The following is a 19823-nucleotide window of genomic DNA, read 5'->3' on the forward strand; positions in this document are numbered from 1 at the left end:
TCACCAGGCATCCCAGCCGTTTTGATACTTCATCTTCTCTTTCAGAAAGCATTAGAAAAGTGATATTTTCCATTGACCTTTCTCTTTCTATTTTGTTTTACCTTAGTAGGCGCTTCAAAGGTATAGGTCACAAATGTCTTAGAATAATATACAACTATAAGGAATGCTGCCAACTATAAATACAATACTTTAACTCATCATCCCACAAATCTGTGCCAAGTATAATATTTACTACTGTAAGAATCCCATGATTGCAGGTCAGATAAGAAATTGGTTTATTGTGAATAGCATGAAAGACTACTGTATCTTTGTTGAGAAGGACTATTTGTGCAGATTCAGTGGCCTACACAGTAGTTTCATCTATTGTCAACTTTTATTGCAATTAAGACATGAGCCTGTTGCATCGTTAAGGGTGCCAAAATGTAAGTTTTTGTCAGTCTGCAATATTTGTGCATTCATTTACTTGCATATGAATTTATCAAGGGCATTGAGTTGTCTTTCTCAGTGACAAGACTCACACATATAATTTCAAAAGTCTTCCACAGATTAAAAGATGGAAAAAAGACCCCGGAAGAAACAAATTTCAATTCTTGCTCTCTATTCTGACATAAGAATTAGGTTAAGTAAACAGGCAGCAAACTCTACCAGACCATCAGGGGAAATGCGTTCTCCTTTACTGGACCTATCCATGAAAATGCCTTTAGTAAAATTAAGAGCTGTAGTGTCAGTCTGTTCCAGGAAGCCACGCAGTATCTACCTCCTCTGTGGCACTGTAAGGAGGAAAAAGGTAATATCTCAGGTAACTGTCTCCCAAACCATTTTACTTTAAAAGCTTTATAAATCAAACTGAAGTACTTTGCCGGGGTTTAATTTCATTAAGTGAATCTGGAACAAGATTAATTTAGTCTTATTTCTTTATTCACGTGTCAGAAGTGAATCATCCCTGAGATCTCTGCATGTATTTATCATGCATAAGTATTCACCAAATGGTTTGAGTGAAGAACTTTTATAGGAGATGTGGTTCACAAACTTTGTGCTACAATTGCTATTTGTAATTCACCCCGGCATGATATAGTGACATTGCTTCTGTTCTCCCACTGGATAACCAAAACCTTTTAACAGAGAAATTATGGGAAGAAAACACCACAAGTTTGGTACAAAATTCCTGAACTTCTGAAGTCCATAAATACTGTAGTGGATTTTCAGTACCTAAGTATTTCTGAAAAATTAATGGCATAGACCTTGAGAATTGCAACATATTTGATTTTAAGTAATTAATTTGCTTATATGTGTGTGAGTCTCATTTTCAATACTAAACCTGCTCCACTCAAAGTTTTGAATACACTCAAGAATGATTGGAAGGGTAATGAAATTGTCAAAGGTGACTTAATTAACTACTGTCTGCATTTACATGGAGTAACACATTTGGTATAGCTAGAGTCTTTTTAATTTTTGATAGAGTCACCCTGGGTGCTGGTGTGCTAAAATACATCAGAATGTCTCTCTAAAAATGTGTTCAGAACACTTGACAAACTCATTTAGGGAATCTGCACTGCCTTGTTTATGTTAACTGCATGGAAATGCATGATATTTTTACAACTGATTGATTTGTGTGGAACTTCCTACACTAGCACTGTGCAGGAAGATAAATAGGATGTGGTACTTGAGACCTCTTAAAGAGCAGAGTACTGGAAAGAGCCTTTCCATTTTAATTGGGGCAGCAATGTACCAAGCTCAAACTTCAGGATTTTTGGCACAAACCCTCTAGATAAATTAGGAAAGCATCTGTCCTTCCATATTTAAGTTTAGAATAAGGTCCCATTCTCTTCTCCTCTGCACACTAAAAGACCAGGAGGGAATTGTATAAACTCTGTGATTATGATGTGGGAGAGTAACCTTGAAAATATGCAAAACAGGAGGAGTGTCCTATTTAGCTGACAGGTTTTGTGTTCATTTTGGGTACCTGACTTCTATACAAGGTGAGACTGATGTGCTGTGTTCCTTGCCAGGAACTTTCGGTAGATCTACACCAGCAAATAACCCAGATGTGGCTTATATATGTAAAATGAAACCAAGAACTTTAAATCATATCCAAAGTATGCCAGGCTGAAGGAATAATTAATGGGGTGCTTTTAATCTCAGCTACTTTCCCAGTTCCCAGGGAAGTTTACAAACAGAGAAAACATTGAGAGTCTTGATCTGGGAGATAATTCCCTCACAAAGGCAGGATATGTGACACAAGGCCTGGCCAAGTCGCTTGCTCAGCAGGGGCACAGGTGACTAGGAAGATGCGTAAGGTGAAAAGAGCATGTTCCTCAGGGTAAGGGAAAGCAGCTGTGCCCAAAGAGGTCCATGCTTGTCCTGCATTCCTGGGTCCTCTGCTGGGCCTCAAGTGGAGTGAAGTGCTGACGCCAGCAATGTTGTCAGGAGAAAGCACTGGGCTCTCGCAGGGGTATCTCCGCTAGCAGGTGCTGCCACAGCTCAGTGTCTAAGAGGAACTGCTGAGCTTTGGGGTAGTGCTTTTCACTCTGTGTTCTCAGGGAGTTATTTTTGTATAGACATCCCACTCTGAAAGGAGAACTGTGGCATCAAACTGGGGATGGGGACGCATGGGAGAGAAGTGTTCAGGAAAAGAATCCATCTGGTGTATTTGGGAAAGGCATGCAACAAGTGCATAGCAGGCTTTCTGTGCCTTTGTGGAACTATATTTTTTGATTTAAACTATTCATCTGTGTCTACAACTTAAATACAAGTGCTGAGGGATATATCAGAGGTGGGAGTAACTGGGAAAAGTTGTGGCTACAGTAGCAGCATAATGCAACAGGCTCAAGCTGTCAGGACTACTCTGTGATTCAGTGCAAACCAGGAAAAAAAATAGCCTTCTTACAGTCTTCTAGAAGTGCAAATTGTCTGTGATGAGGCTGGCAAGCTAAAACATCTGTGTTACTTCTCATGCCCAGCTATTGGTACTGTCAGGCCAGATGAAGTGGTTAAGCCCTATATTTCAGAATAGATTTGATTTTTCCTTACTTTGTTTTGATATCTTAAAAAAGGTATTAGACTTTCATTAATTTAAACAATTGAGAAGGTGCCTCACCTTTCTATGTTATCTGGACACATTTTCCCACAAGTAAGCACACATCTAGCTGAGAGCAGTGTATAAGTCTCATAGCTACCTTAAGCACCTTTAATTCTATGTAGATATTCTGCTTGAATTTTTTAACTATGAAGGATGATCTAATATCTGTCTGTTGAGTCTGTGAGTCTCTGTGCAAAATCTTGAAACATTAAATTAGTGAACTTGAATTGAGAGTGAGGGTTGTCATGTCTGTGCAGGTGAAATGGGTTGGTCAATAAGACTCCCAACCCATATATGAAAAAAGAGCCGCTGGGCTGATGAGCTGGAAGAAGCAGGCTTGTAAAACATGGGGAGATACTAATGTGTCAAGGGGAAGCAACCTGAGACAAGGCTCTTATCAGATAGGTAGTGCATAAATGTATAACATCTGAGGCATTAACAGGAATCTTTAATATGTGGGGTAATATCTGGGGTCTTGGGCCTCATCCAGCTGTTTCAGTGATAAATGTTTCTTGATTTTGGATCAAGATTTTGAGTAGCTTCCCATCTCTCCTGTCAGCCTAAGAAAAGCCTTGCTAAGACTGAGAAACAGGGGGTTACTCTTTTTCCTTCCCAAAACAAGAATGTGCTCATGAGTCCCCTGCAAGCATCACACTGAGTGTGTTTTCCTCAGGGAATAATTTTTTGACAGGTTGCAGTGTGAGATAACATTATCTCCTTCCTGATCAAACAGGGCTAAAGTAGGTTTGGGGCTTGGGTGGTTTCTGTGCAGAACAGACCTTGTCCTTCCTTGGGGAAGTGGAAGAACTTGAGCTTTGTGCAGGGCCCTAGCATGCTTAAATTCTTGCTTCCACACCGTTCTTGTGTGCATGGCAAAACAGCCAAGCCCCGTGCACTTTTACTCCATGAGCTTGTTCCCGCTTCTTTGCAAAGGGTGAGTGTTCAGTGTACTGGCAATTGTCCCACTAGCAGGTGTTTCCCATCGCTTCCCTCACAGAAAGAGTTTTTGCTACAAGAGGAGAGAAGAGAAGGGAGCTGTGAACTGCAAGTTTAGCACATGAGGGAACAGCATTTCCCACAGTGTAGCGGGGTAGCAAGCTCTTGCAAAAACTCCCAGCAGTGCTAGATCTGATTTCCTATGTCAGGCCTCTATTCTGACCTCTTGCTGAGGAAAGGAGAGGGCTTCCCTTGGCTGGCTTGCCCTCCTGTCATCAAGAAACCAATTTCTGCCACCTGGTTTGATGGCTGTGGGCCCAGGACAGATTACCATCTTCACTCTATCCCTATCTCTCTCTTTCCCTCCTCCTGGAGTCTTCTTTTGATCATCTTTCTACCCTTTACCCTCTTTAATTAAAAAAAAAAAAATACAAACACACATGTAAAATCTCTATTCTGACACATTGTATCTTACAGACTACACATACACCCTCCATGTTAATTCTTTAGAGGTTAATGGGTTCACTTGCAAAATTTCACTCCCTCTCCTCACACTTGTCTTTCCTACTCTGCCATATGTGTCCTAAAATCTGCCTTTCAGTTTAGGACTTGTTAATTTTCCAAGCAAAAATTTAGCTCTGAAAGCTACATCATCACAACATCCTGCACTTAAATCATCTGAGTATGAAAGAGCAAAAAGGAAACTTTGCTTGTTTTCTCTGCCTGTAGTGATGCAGTAGGAATGGAATTGTCTCACAGACAACTAGGACATTCATTGCTTAGCTCCAGTGTAAATCAGATTACGTGCTCAGGTAGAGGATTGCTTGCCTGTGCTAGTTGTGCTCTTCATGGGATCCAGTAAACAAGCCTAGAAAGGCCAGCAGTGCTGCATGATGCTTTGGATGCAGTCATATATGTCAAAATATACCAAAACCTTTTTGTTAATGGTGAAGTAAGACCATAAAAGCTTTGACTCTGAAACCACTGAAGTCCTCTTTTTCCTCTCAATTCAGAGTTAAAACCAAATATATGTAGATGTGCATGGACTGTATTGTTAGGAAATGCTTGCTTCTTATCTTATAATTTCTGAGACTAAAACAAACCCTGTGGTTTTTGTGGTTTTTGCTTGATGCTCTGGAAGTTCTGTTTCTTTTTCCTATATCTTTACAATGTAAGGAGGCATATAGGTAAAATATCTATACCTAGTATGCAATACCTAAACACAAACCTGCTAGAATCTGCTGTTTTTCCAATTTCTCTATGATACAGAATACATCCAGTTATGAGATAACACATCTCTACAAGCAGCAGAAAATATACTTATGTGCAATAAAAACACAAGTAAGAGTAAGGAATCCCATAAGGATATTTCTAGAGCTTATATATTTGAGAAAAGTTTACTTATAATATTTTTTAAAATCAATCCAAGTAATTTTATCAATATGGTAAATCAGCACTCATTGGTCTTTGATGAGAATGGGCATGTGCATTAGAAGTTTCTTGTAAGTCATGCCAAAAATATGCCAGTCTGATTTGTCAGTGTATGACTGTAAATAAGGCAATATTTCCCACTTTTTTTTTTCCTGGCTTTATTTTTTCTTAAAATGTAGAAGCATTTGCATCTCTTTTTTTTTTTTTTTTTTAATGGATTTACAATAACTCAATATTCTTTTTTTGTAACACATCACTGAAAAAAGATGGCCTGGCTATATATTTTATTAGCTGATAGCTTTGAGAAGAGGACTAGGAGCTGGGCCACTGAAGGCAGTGAGAGGATACAGCATCAGCAAGAACTGAGTAATTACTTCCTTCTTTTGGATAGAGTATAGGACAGAAACCATTTTTCCTGATGAAATCAGACCGCTCAGGTAATTCTGTGTAATTACTTAGAAGGTGTCATAGGCCTCCAGGTTGTTCTCTGAAACACTCACATGCAAGCCAGCTCCCTGAATTACATCAGTCCAGTCTTGTGCACAGCCTGGTAAACTCTACTGAGAGCTGAAATATGGGGTTTTATGTTCAGCCTTGTGCTAATTTGGTTGAGCATTTCTCAGCTACAGCTGGTTCAGAGCTTGGCCAGGGCAAGCAAGTGGCTATCTGCATCTTATAAAGTAGAGATGAAAGGCAAACAAGGGTCTGCACTGCTGGGGGTGTGAAATTGTGCAGTTGGGAGGAGGCAATTCATCAGCTTCCTGGCAGTGAAAGTTGGAGACACCTTTCTTTTCTTTATATTCAGGCAACAAGAATAAGGAATGTTGTGGGTTATGCTCCTTATATATCTCTTTTAGTGTGATTCCTGTTGTGTTATACCAATTTATGCAGACTGAAGTCTAGGAATGTTAGTGATTGATTCAAATTATAAAATAAACAGGGGAGGAAGCTGGTGAAATCTGGAGTTATTTAGGGAAGGGCATCCTTAAAACTGTGTTGCAGTGGGAGGTTGGAGACATGAGCATCTGCTCTATGGACAAATTTAGTTATAAAACCCAGTTCCCTTATAGTCATTGGAGCAGACCTATCAAATCTGGGCCTTAGCTCACTTTCTCTCCATGGAGGAATTTCATCTTGTTTGAGCAGAACTGGAATTTTGACAGAGATGCTTGATTAGAATAAATGGAGCGTTCTTATCAAATGCAGGGGACTAATGAATCCATTGGTAAGCTCCATTAATTTCAATACAGTGCTAAACATGTTAAATGTTGTAAGAGAGAGGTTGCTGTGTATGTGCACTTTCCAATTTTTTCAATACTGAATTCTAGCTGGTTTTATGTTCTTTTTTCAGTTTCCATAAAGCATGAGTATAACCAGTGTTTTCATGTTTAGAAAGGTAAATAAGCATCTGTTCTGTGGGTATAAAAAACAGGAAAAAATAATCTAAAAATATATTTTTATTAGAACCTCCCATTCAAAAGTGGCTTCATTTAGTGCCTTAATTTTCAGAAAAGGTGTTTCAGGACCAGAAAAAAAATCTTTGCCAATTTTCATCACAGAACAATATTTGCTTTTACACTAATTCTCCTCTCTCTCCCCAATAAGATTTTCATTATATAAGAAAAAAACCAACAATAAATAGCCTAAAACCCAATGTTATAGACATGATGGTATATTTTGCATTCCTGTTTTATAGTGCATCATTTCTATATATTGACGTGACACACATCACATCAACAAACACTAATTTAAACTCCACCTATTTTCAAAAATAATGCCACTGATAAATTTGGTCCATGAAGTTTTAGGAAATGTAAAATTCATCATAGGTTAAGTAGGTGAAAAGCCAAGTGGAAAAGTGTAAGAAAGTTAAAACTGACTATTCTTCCTCCTTTTAGCTCCCTTTTAAGGGGTAGAAGTGATTTGGACAATATGTAATCCCATTTAATTCTAGTTTAATAGGGATCTTGTCCTTTCCGTAGTCACACTTTCATACACACCATCTCCATTCTTCACTTCCTACTGAGACTTGCATCTCAGCATAGTGCTTGATAGGAAATCAAATCCTGCTGTAAGTTTTACAGCAGGGCAGTACAAACAGATTAACAACTCACTCTCTTAATCTCTCTTCCTGGGTCCTGGTCTTTCATTAAGAATCATCTTCATTGTAAGATAGTCACCATAGTTGGGAAAAAAGAGGCTGGAGATTCATTACAACACTTGCATTGTTCAATGTATATGCATCAACTTCTATAGGGAATCACAGAAAAGCTATGCATTTGCCTTTTTATTGGCTTGAAAACATCCAGGTTTAGATGTGTTCATCAAACACCACCCATCTGATAAAGCTGCTCCAGTGCACTGGAGTGTAACAGTTTCTGCTGATGTCTGGTTTCAATGTCCCAAGACTCCTCTGTTGTTGTCCCTGGTTACACACTCTAAAGAGTTTTTCTCTACAAATTTTTAACTCACTTTCAGGCAGCAGCGGGCTAAAATGAGATCTTTCTTGGCCTCATAACCTACATGAAAGGAATCTATCTCCCTCAACCTTTCCTGCAAGGTTTCCTTTAGGTTCCAGCTGCTATGATGGGCTGGCTCAGAGCCATCTCTTGCTTCTTAGCAGCCTTCTTGAAGTGTGGAGAAGAATGTGAACTTCGAGGGGAAACCTGGGCACATTATTCCAGCTGCTTTCTTACCAGCACTGAGTAGAGAGGAATAATAATTTTTTCTTGGTCTGTTGGCTCTACACTTAAAGTAGCCAGTATGAGATGTAGTTTGTCTGTGATCAGAGAGTATGCTGTTAGCTCACTTTCAGCTTGGCACCAGCCTCCGGGTCCTTTTCAGCAAAGCAAAATGTCTATAAAGACAGATGCACCCTTTGGGGTGAGCGGAATGCAGTATTTAAAACCAGAATGACTGCTTCCTCCTCTCCTTCTCAAAAGAGAAAAAAAATCCCTCTGGTGCCTACTTGTGAGTATATGGTTAGAAACAATGACTTTGTTGAAGTCAGGAAACAACTAAAATCTGTTGTTTCAAAATATTGCCAGGTAAAGCAGAGTCTCTAAAATCAACTGGTTCACAAATTCTTTAACTATTAGTAAAAATAATGTAGGTATTCCAAAGTACAAAACCACAAGCTTTAGAAAAATAATTTCACAAAACATTCAAGTACAACGTTAAAATAGTAAGCCAACCTTCTTTGCTGCTAATACATCAAGTCCTATGTCTGTCTATGTATTGTTACAGCAAAAAAAAACCAAACTAGAACACATAAGATAAGTGCTTTCTTTTTTTGGCATTGGTTATTAAAAAAAGGTCTCTCTTCAACTTTTTTTGATACCATTCCACAGTGGGATAGCTGTTATGTATGAATCATTTTTGTTGAAAGGAATTTGAAATTAACTGTAAACAGAAAACAACCCCCCCTTTTGATATAAGTGGGATTTTGTTCAGTACCAACGGTTAGTAGCCATTAGATGCTAAGTAGGCAGATTGGAGAGATGCTTCTTGAAATCCTACATAGTATGCAGAACATGCTTTCATTGTGCTTCCTGGCATTAAAAGATAATGTGCCTTATTTCAAAATATGATGATCAGGTCTGTTAAATCATGCTCAATCAGCTTACATAATAACACCTATATTTTGTTATTAATTTCAGATTTCAGAGACCTATGCCTTCCTACCGAGAGAAGCGGTGACACGATTTCTAATGAGCTGCTCAGAGTGCCAGAAAAGAATGCATTTAAACCCAGATGGAGCGGATCATAAAGGTAGTTTTAGTGTCAAATAGTGGGATGTAAAGTCATTTTATTTCTAATACCCATTTATAGGTTCCTAGCTTAAGTGAGGGTTCATATAAATTTGGTAGACTTGTAACAGTTCACTAAGTCAGATCATCTCATTTTCTTAAGCTGGAAGGTAGTGAATCTTCTGCTTTCACTTAGGGATGGAGTGTAATGCCATCTGCACCCTCAATGAAAGATGATTTTATCTGGAGGAAATAATTTATTTTGCTATGGAAATGTTTGTATGGGAGCTTAAGCGTAAGGAATAGATAGAGTATATGGGCTATAGTCATTTAGGGTAGAAGAGCTCATCAGTTTTCAGGGTTTGATCTTGGTTTTCCTTTTTCTTTGGGAGACTTCCATTTGTACAGCCTACAGGCGATTGCAAATGCAAAAGTTAGAGCTAAATAACATAACAGGGTGACTTTAACTGCAGAATAGGCTGACATAGCCTCCACAATTAACATATGTTGCATAATAACTATTTTTTTGCAGATAATGGAAAACCTCCAACTTTGGTGACCAGTATGATTGATTACAACATGCCCATTACTATGGCTTATATGAAACACATGAAGCTGCAGCTACTAAATTCACAGCAAGATGAGGTAAAACCTGAAATCTTTTAAGTTTGGTTTTCTGTTCTCCTGCATTGTTTTGTACTTTTCTTTCAGGTGGCTAGGAAACTAGAAAACTGAAGTGAAGATGATTGTTAATCCCATCTTTATAATTTTGTTGCTAAAAGAGTCAGCCTGAAGCCAAGGCAGGGTTGTTTAAAAGCAATCAGATTGAGAGAAAATATGACTTATGGCCCTTCTGTGATTGGGGGTAGTATACTTTGAATTGCCTGAAGGTGCTCTTTCACAGGACCAGTGGAAAAGGTGATGTGGGCAGCATGTTCACTCAAGACTTAGTTCTGTGCCCAGCAGTGACTTCCATTGTCTGCTTTTTAGCGGAAATGACTGCCATGATGTTCTCAAAGCTAGCAAACATGATGCAACACATGGTACTGACAGTGATGAAAGTCCTGGCAACATCAGTTGAAAACCTTAAGGCAAAAAGCCTAATGATAAGAGTAGGAGTTGCTTTTGAAATTTTGAATAAAAAGACAGAAAAAAAGAAGGAGGAGAATTAGACTGAGAATCAAGCTTCTTCATAAAGAATTGGGGTTGGATTGTATTTATTTCTTCTCAAAGCTTGTTTGCTTTCTCTGATTTATTCAGAGTTTTCCCAGATCTTAAGAAGTGCCCCATCAATTCACAGGCCCATAACAAATTATTTTTAGTAACCTCATTTTGCTAGAAGTTTGTTCATTTACCAGTTAAGCTGCCAAATAGAAGCTCAGTTATGCACCAGCCAAAAACCAGTTCTGCATTCTAAGTCTTCCTGTCCAACTACAAGATATTTTTTAATAAAGAAAGCCTTCACAAACAACCTTAACTGCTGGATTAATTATGTCAAGACCCTGACTGACTTCTGACTTGTGCAGAGTCAGCCAGATTTGTATTCCCAATAAGTAGGTATGGGCTATTGCTGGATATTTCATGAATTATTCAACACTGCCTGGAATGGGGATTTCACCACTCTTCTAGGAATATCAGGATCCTTGTTTCAGTTTGGCCCTTGTTTTTAATTGCAGAGGGTGTAGGGAGAGATCCCAAATGCAGATGTTTTAATGCATAAATACAGCCTGGTCATCTTTTTCCTTCTATTGAGTCTCCTGATTATTTGGAGGATCTGGAAGTAGAGTTTCAACTAGCAGGAGAGAAGAGGTTTTAATCGGCAGTAGCCTTAGGAATTAATGGACTCCTTGATTTCTACACCTTTTCCCTTTGAGAATTATTACTTCCACAACAGGGTTAAGTGCTCATGCTGGATCAGGACCCCATGCCGCAGATCATCTGTAGCCTGAATGTTTTGGTGTAGTCTTTCTGGTCTGACGACTGAAATTTTTGTTTAATCAGTTTTTCATCTAGACAAGCCAGTGGCAATGATATGGAGGCAGCAGGACTTAACTTTCCTTGGTATTTCCCTGCCCAGCTTGGTTTTGTAGCTCTGTTGTTACTGTATATGAAATGCCTGCAGCAGTGGATTTATGAAAGTAATTTATTATATGTTTTAGTAATAATAATTTTTTTAGGGTAGAGTGAGCACAAGGAAAGTTTTGGATTTATGAAAGCAATTTTTGTTTGTTTTAGTAATAATAACTTTTCAGGACAGAGTGGGCACAAGGAAAGTTCTCAAGATAATCCTTACGTCTTTTCTCAAATCACAGTTTTGCCAAGGTTTTCCTTTTCCCCTGGGCTGTACATTTGTTTGCCCTGAGAACAAAATGTCAGGGAAAATGCTGTAGTACATAGGAGCAAGGTATCTGGTTCAAACTATTTCATGCACTTAAAAAACAGGCTTGGGTTTTTAGGAAAGATTTAATCAATCATATCCGTATTCTTGTGTGGAATTGAGACAGGAGTAAACCTGGATCCCACTGCTAGCTAGCACAATGACTGAAAATCAAATTCTCATCTTCAATTCCACATTTTTAAGCTGAGACCATTGATGAGAGGGAAACAGGCTTCATCTAAAAGGAGAACTCAGCACTGTGTGGGAATTTAGAGCTGGGCTGCAGCTGTTATAAAGATGCCAGTGGTTCTCCATTTTTGTTCCCATGCCCATGTGTCCATGCAGATTCGGACAGAGGTTTACACAGGTAGAGGTGTACACAGTTTGGGAAGGGAAGTGGAGTTATTCTGCAGTGCTGTAGGCAAACAGGCTGCCTATATGTGTTGCTTTATAACTGTGCAAGTGTCAGCCAGAGCCCCCTTTCTGTGGGCCCATCAAATTGCCTAACCTCAGAACTGAAATATGTGAGCTGCTGCTTGCTGGTTCCTGCAGGATTCACTGAGAATTACCCCTGCATTTTAACAGACACACAGCAATCCAGAAGGTCTGGGGGAGCTTGTTTTCTTATTTTGCTCTTTGAACAAGCAGAGTGTATTTTCCCTAAACCTCAGGCCCATCTCGTCTCTGTGTGCCCTGGCCTGTCTGAGGCTGGGGGACACCAGAGTTCATCTGTGAGGGCAGTGTTTGGGTGTTTGCTGCTGCTGTAACTGGGGTGTTCCTACCTTGTGTAAGGCAAGACAGACAGGTGCCTGTTAGAGAAGTCCTCACTCTTCCATTTGTTTTTTTACAAATCTCTGAGAACAAGGTATGTTTATTTCCTTATTTGTCATTGTCCTGCTGTGGCAGTGCAGAACAGCTTCACCTTGTGTGTTGTCCCACTCTTGCTCCTGACTGGTATTTGCAGTACTTCATCTTAATTTTACATGAGTCATTAGTGCAGGGAACTTGCTTTCTGGAAACAGGAGAAATGTCCATACAAACTGGAAACATTGCTGAGACCCAGGGGAGGAACTGATTAAAGAGTTAACACTCAGAAAGAAGCAAGCAGCTATATTAATACCTGTAATAGCCACTTCACAACAAGTACACAGTAAATAATGTTCTAGAGATTGCTATTTTTCTAGGTCAGAAAAATAGTCAGAATCCTGTCTTGTCCTGTTTTGATAAAAAAATGCAAATAAAAATGAATTAGAAAACTATTTCCAACATTTCAGGATGTACAAATCTATTTGCCACAGTTTCCTCTCAGCTCTTTCAAGTACTTTTCTTCTTAACAGGAGTAACCATCAGAAAAGTTGTTACTGAAAATATATTGCCTTAGGTTTGTACATTGCCTCAGCCATTTCTAGAGCAAGATTTGTGGATACTTAATTTCTAATCCATGAGTGGATGTGTGAACTTTAGTGGGACTGAAGCAACTGAAGTCAAATATGTATTTGAATATTTTCTGGGCTATGCCTAAAACTGTTGTCTTTTATAAATGGGGATAATGATCAGGAGTTTTACTTTTTGCCCTTCTTATCATCCCTGTTAAATGCTCTGTAACTGGACTTGATGGATAAATCATATTAAAGATGTACAATGTAGGATAAATTTGCAATGATTCTCCTGTGATTATATTACTTTTATTTGCTACTGACTGTCATGACCATGCTCAGAACTTTTATGGGCTTTCTCATTCTCATAGATGCTTCTTTAACCAGAATGTAAGTGTGACATCATGTCAAGGGAATTTGACCATGGATTCTTACCAGGTCAGGTTGCCATATGAAAATATCTTCCCATGAGTCTTTGTGGCTTAATCCCAGCCAGCAACTAAGAATCATCTAGTGGCTTGCTCACTCCTCTACGCACTCTGGTGGAATGGGGGAAAAAATCAGAAAAAAAAAGTAAAAACCTAGGGGTTGAGATGAGAAGAGTTTAATAATTTAAACAAAGTAAAATCTACTACTACTTCTGCCACTACTGCTACTACTAATTGTAATGAAAGGAGAGAGAGAGAAGGAGGGATAAAACCCAAGAAAGACATGTGATGCCAAATAAAATTCCTCACCACTCACTGAATGATGCCCAGCCAGTCTCCTTCTGGTCAATGCCTCCCAATTTATATACTGGGAATAATGCTCTGTGGTATGGAATATCCCTTTGGCCAGTTCAGGCCAGCTGTCCTGGCTGTGCTTCCTCCTGGCTTCATGTGCACCTGCTCACTGGCAGAGCATGAGATCTGAAAAGTCCTTGATTTAGAGTAAGCACTACTTAGCAACAACCAAAACATCAGTGTGTTATCAACATTATTCCCACACTAAATCCAAGCACAACACTGTTCCAGCAATTGGGAAGAAAAGTAACTATCCCAGCCCAAACCAGGACAGGGGTCATTCACAGGGTTGCTGCCTTCAATGTGGGAAAGGTAAAGAATTCAGGCAGGGAATATAGGGAGGTCTCCTCAGCCAAATTTGAATAACAAAGGCTTGGTATGGTGTCTCTAGTTACCAATTCTTTTCTGGAATATACTATGGAACTACTATGTAGTATCCTCATTGCTGAACAAATTGCATTTATCAGATTATCATACCAAATAAATGTTGTAGTTTCCTCCCTCTTCTTGATCTCCTCTGCTTGTTTTCTTATGTACAAAAGTGTTCAGCATGATTACACTCCACACTGTGTGTGAGTGAAACAAATGGGAAGAGAATGAACAGCACATATAATGTGAACAGCGCACCATGTTTTCTGACATGTCTCTTTCTATTTTCAGGATGAAAGTTCTATAGAAAGTGATGAGTTTGACATGAGTGACTCAACTAGAATGTCAGCTGTAAACTCTGACCTCAGCTCAAATCTGGAGGAGAGAATGCAAAGTCCTCAGAACCTCCAGGGCCAGCAGGATGGTAAGGCTCTCATTCTGTACAGAAAATGTGGCATTGCCTTGTCTTTTTTCCCATTCTGTGCTTTCATTTAGAATTTGCTTTTCTTCATAGTGTGTTTCATTAGGTAATTTGAAATACATGTTCTCTATATCTCAACATGAAGAAGAAGAAATTAGTTGTATTTTTTTTTCAGGTTAATTTATGTGTTGCTTAAGCAACAGGCAAATGCTTAGACAACCATATGTTAAGTGGCATTATCTTACTGTTCATCTATATCTATATCTTTATCTATATCTATCTCTGTAGTGTGAGCATGCACAGGAATAAAAGGAAATGAAACTCAAACCTTTCTGAGGCAACCCAGAAAGCTGAGAAAGTTGTTTTTACGAGGAGGAAGAGTTGTGTCACAGAAACTGGTTATTTGGGAGATAGGAACTGGAATGTAATATTCAGAAGAAAGGAAGAAAACAACAGATTCCTGGAGAATTTCTCCTCTATTTTGCCTCTATTTCTCCTTTCCTATAGAGAAATAGAGGCAAAAGATGAGAAAACAGCAAGCAGCATTGCACATTTGAATGTTCATTGTTTCTTTTTCACAACACAAAGCTACTTTTTGGTCAGAGATAAAACTGACTTGGCATTGAAGGTACATGGGTATGTAGTCTTTGGATTCAGCTCTTGTTATATAGCAAGATAAATGAGTCTGGTTTGGAATGAACTTTCCTGAATTATGGAGCTCACAAATAGCCTGTCTACTACAGACTGTGACAGGGGTTCAGGAGTGGCACATGAATGCTCAGCACCCAAAGTGCAGTTTTATTCTATTGCCATTAGAAACAATACATTGGAATTCTGTAGTTGCTACTTGGGAATTTCCTGATCATATGTGCCAAATAAGAAATGCTTTTCATATTTCTCTTGAACACTAAATATATGGGATTTGGCTAACCTGGATGCTTTGCACACCATACATCATGGCCATTTGCCAGCTGGTAAGATATTTAGGTGAGAATGGGTGTGGTGCATGGTGGCTGATAGGACCTGGTGATGAGTTGGATCTTCAGCTGGGTTGCTCTCCAAACAAAGGAAGAAGTAGTGATCATTTGATAGGCCAGGAAGAAAGGAAGAAGTCTGTGATAATTTGATAGGCCAGATTCTAACCACAGCTGCCTTTTATCTGAGTGTCCTCAAGCTATAACAATTTTTTTCAACTTCTAACTAATTTCTGTCTGCATATGTTTACTAAAGGAGCAGTTCTGATGCACATGATGTATGGAAAGATAGTTCACTTTCCTGTTGAAGTTTGATTTTTCACAGGAATAATATAGTAATACTGCTGACTTAGAGGTTTCAGGGTTACTTAGGAGGGTGATTTTTTTAATGTATCTGGCTTTCACTGCAATACCATGCTGTAGAAGTTTCACATATATAGTTTCTTAATAATAATTGCATACATATGTCTGAAATAAAAATTATAGCTCAGTACAGTAACCTATGAAGAAATGCCTGTCGTACATATCTTAACACCTGCTGCAACCATACTCATGTGCCACATGTAATCATATTAGACCCTAAGTATGAATGACAAAATGCTGCAAATCTGTCACTTCCTATTTGAAATGTATGGGAAGTAAATCCACTGTGGTCTTTGAACTTCAGACAGTGTGATCTTACAGTATGGCTTTAAATCTCCCAGCTTTCCTTCCCTTCCTCCCAGATGGCACTTGCTCACTTTCCTAAGGCAATCCTATTTTTTGCTGTGTCTTCTGGCTAAAACATCTGCTGATAGAGAGATTTGAAATAGCCACTCTTCCTGCTTCATTGTTTTCCTTTGCTAGCTGTTGTCAGGTAGCAAACCTAAGCGTGGCTAGTTATAGGAACACTGCTGTTTCAGACGTGGGAGAAGGGGCTGAAGGAGGAGCAGAAAGACAGGAGAGAAGTGGGGCAGGAAAAAAGAAGATTGGAAGAAAATAAACAAAATGAGAGGTAGAGGAAGGGAAGTTAGAACAGGAAAGAGGGAAAATAAAAGGGAACTTAAATGAATTTAGCAGTACAATCCCTTCTGCTGTTACAGGCTGCATTGTAAAATTTTACAAGTTTAATCTTTAATTATAGCGCATACACACCAAAATCATCACCAAAGCATGAATCTGTGTCAAAAGTGATTCTTGCTCCCTTCCCTCAAACATTCTGCACGTCTATGAAAGTTTATGTCAGCCACCACATTCAGCCCATACACAAAGACACTTGGCATTTGCCTCATCTGAAATGTGTTTGCTGCATCCTGGCAGGTGAAAATTTGCTGTTGCATAAGGTTGCCTGTGCACATGCCGTTGGAAATGGTGTGTGGGGTGGAATGGGACAGCACAGGTCTTCTGCTGCCCCAAGCATGCTCTCTTTGGGAGGATAATTTGCTAATGGGAATCATTAGGAAAACTGCTGCCTGGGGTGGATTAAGGACAGCTCCAGTGTACCTAAAGGTGATGTGTTTAATCAGTTTACTTACCTAGTTTTCCATGTGAAATAGCATGAGAATATTTTGGGACATCCCCTGGTTGTTTTTTTTTCTATGAATTAAAATTGATTTGGTACTAGAATACAAACAGTCTGTGTACCCTAGAGGAATATAATAGTGAGCTGTGCCATGCTACTGAGGGATAGATGGAGGCTCCTCCTCCAGTTCAGTTTATCAGAGCATCAGAATGTTGACACTGTCTATGTAAAAGAAATGTGATGTTTTCATAGCCTCATCCCTTGGGGCTTTACTTGCATCCTACTTGGACAGGCATTTTTCATTGGGAGTCCATTACAGAGCTCAAACTAGAAAATGTGACCCGAGGTTTCTCAATGTGTTCCAGCCCAATGCTGTGTCCTGTTTCTCATCGTTAGGTTGCTTGAATGTGAATAGAATAAAGTCAAGTATGAGAGCAACTCACAGTATCAGCTGAAAGCAATAGACTTCTACACCCAGAAATGCCATGGGAGGTGAGAAAAATGCTGAGGAGAGAGGGCGCAGAGACAGAAGGTGCATATTTGCTCAGAGTAGATGAGTGCTGGCACTGCACAAGTCCTGGGCTCAGCAAGGGCACTGAGGCTTCATAATACTTGTACTAAGCTTATTGGGTGGAAAAGGTACAGGGAATTAAGGAAGTAATGAAAAGAGTAGAGAGTTGGTGAACTGTATCCGTGGTACTGAAGTTGCTGCAATACTACTAAGGACAGCTCCCACTTTAAATTAGCCTTTGTACACTTTTAAATAACAGGGTCTTGAGTCACACCTGCTGGTGAGTGGCTGAAAATCCTGAGCACCTGCAGGGCTGCTGCAACGGTTGGGTAGGAGTTGGAAAAGGACTGCTGCTCTTCCCTGGGGAGATAGAAAAGGAAAGGAGCTCTAATTTACAATTTGTTCACTCCCCAGCTGGGAATGGGGTATGGCTCTCTACTTACCAGTGCCTCAGAGGTGTTTTCTCTAGCAGCCAGCTGGATAATAGAGCTGCAAATTGCTCATGTGTTCCTTTCTCTTTTGCTTGCCTCTTACTTCCTTAGACATGACACAGTTCAGTGTCCTAAGCTGGTTCTTTGGAGTGAGCCCTGTGTGTAACTCATCTGCAAGCAAAGCTCCAACTTGAGAGCTGTCTTTTATTCTCTTTTAATAATGCACTTGGGGCTCTGATGTTGCTGGATCAAACCCTTTTGCCCATCTCAGACCACAGGTTTGTGAACTGAGTTGGAAATAAAGGAGCTTCTTGTTTTTTAAGTTAGTGGTTCAATCTGTTTAAAAAACCTGATTTTTGTAGTGAAAAGTGACCTCTAGATAGGCCTTCAAAGGAGCAGCAACAGCTTCTACCCTGAATGAAAATAGGACTTTTTCTGCCCTTGCCTGTTAGCTGGAGCCCTGAGCAGAGCAGCTGGGTGTGTTTCCTTCCTCACTGTGGTAGTTCATTAGTTACCAAGACATGAGATATGTAGGGGGATGCTCTGATTAGAGGAAGTAAAGAACATGTACAACCCTAGAAGTGAGGAGAATTAAGTATGAATTTGACATTGGATTTTTTCTTGTTTGTTTGGCTTTTACTATGTGAGCTGTCAAGTCAAAGTCAGGGATGAGTGTATTTGACTGTAACTCAAACTGAAAGATGCAGGACTGATTTATTTTCAGTATTTCTCACTGTCCTGAGGTATACTAAAACATTTCAGTGATTAGTGGATTTGGGTGGAGGGACTGTGTTCTCTTCAGTCTAGTTTTTAGGAAATTATAGTCACATGTTGATACATATATATACAACTTCCTGTCACAGGCACTGCGTGGTGACATATAGGAGCTAACCATGAAAAAACATGTCAGAAGTCAACCTTTAACAGGGGTTGTGTTGCCAATTTAGATGTAGGGATTAATAGGCTTTTCCTAGTTGTATTTTTTTCTAATTTATAGAAAATTGAGCAGTAATATTGTAATGCAATGGAGGATTATGTCTTTGAGTAGTTTGTGATCACTTGGATGGCGTCAGTTCTCTTTCCTTGGCATGTTCAAATTGCCATGTTTTACACAATATAGATGTAGGAAACCTGGCTGTTAACATTAACTATTCCTTTCACTCATTTGTGTTTGTGACAGATGCAAGTATTGGAGTCAGCCATCTAAATACCTGTTTTCTGCATCAAAGCTATAATCTCTACACAATGGCTTCACCTGAAATAACTAACATTCGCTGATTGAGTTGTCAAAACTGACTGTCTATGCAAGAGTGCTGACTTGCTGTTGATTTTTCTCTCTGAGCAAAGTCCAAGCCAAGAGTTAAACCCATCTTCTCATTCAAAACTTGTTGTACTGTTTTACTTCTTTCTGCTTTTGTCTTTGTTCTACTGAAACCTGGACTCCCTGTCTTGAACCATTGACTTTGATTTCTTCTCAAAGCAATTTAAGTTCAAGATATATGAGTCCAAGCACCAACTGCAGGCCAGAGTGAAGACAGGTTGGTGAAAGAGCTTAATGGAGTAAATTGTCTATGCTGTTGACAATGTATTGGCCCTGCTCTTGATCTTGGGTAAAGTGAGAGGTAGCAAAGCCAACATGAGAGCAGATGATTCACAGCATTAAATCCATGGCAACCTATTTGCTTGTAATTAGGAGTTTTCAGTGGAAATGTTATTTTACATTAATTTATAAAATCAATTTGCATCAAGGGGTATCATGCTTTTAATTTTTGTTCAAGCACTGAAGGGTTTTAAAAATGTCCTTGTTTTGAATGAGGTCTAAATCCACTTGACTTCAGTAAAGGCCCACTAAAGGTTAGCCAAACTGTTTGCAGAGTTTAGATATC

The 19823-nt window shown here is 39.3% G+C and overlaps 1 protein-coding gene across 3 annotated transcripts in view; it reads left to right on the top strand.

Moving 5' to 3' along the window:
• The window catches only part of NOL4 (nucleolar protein 4), a gene marked incomplete at both ends in the record, with an annotated part of 183696 nt that overhangs the window by 36380 nt on the left and 127493 nt on the right, over positions 1-19823 (top strand). For all 3 annotated transcript variants that reach the window (XM_084203142.1, XM_084203143.1, XM_084203144.1), the window contains 3 exons: positions 9106-9217; positions 9728-9840; positions 14391-14523. In XM_084203142.1, coding sequence (XP_084059268.1) covers positions 9106-9217; positions 9728-9840; positions 14391-14523 — 358 coding nt within the window. The remainder of the gene's footprint in view (positions 1-9105; positions 9218-9727; positions 9841-14390; positions 14524-19823) is intronic.

The sequence above is a fragment of the Fringilla coelebs genome (assembly GCF_963513975.1).
Source record: "Fringilla coelebs genome assembly, chromosome: 1".
In the NCBI taxonomy this organism is placed as follows: domain Eukaryota; kingdom Metazoa; phylum Chordata; class Aves; order Passeriformes; family Fringillidae; genus Fringilla; species Fringilla coelebs.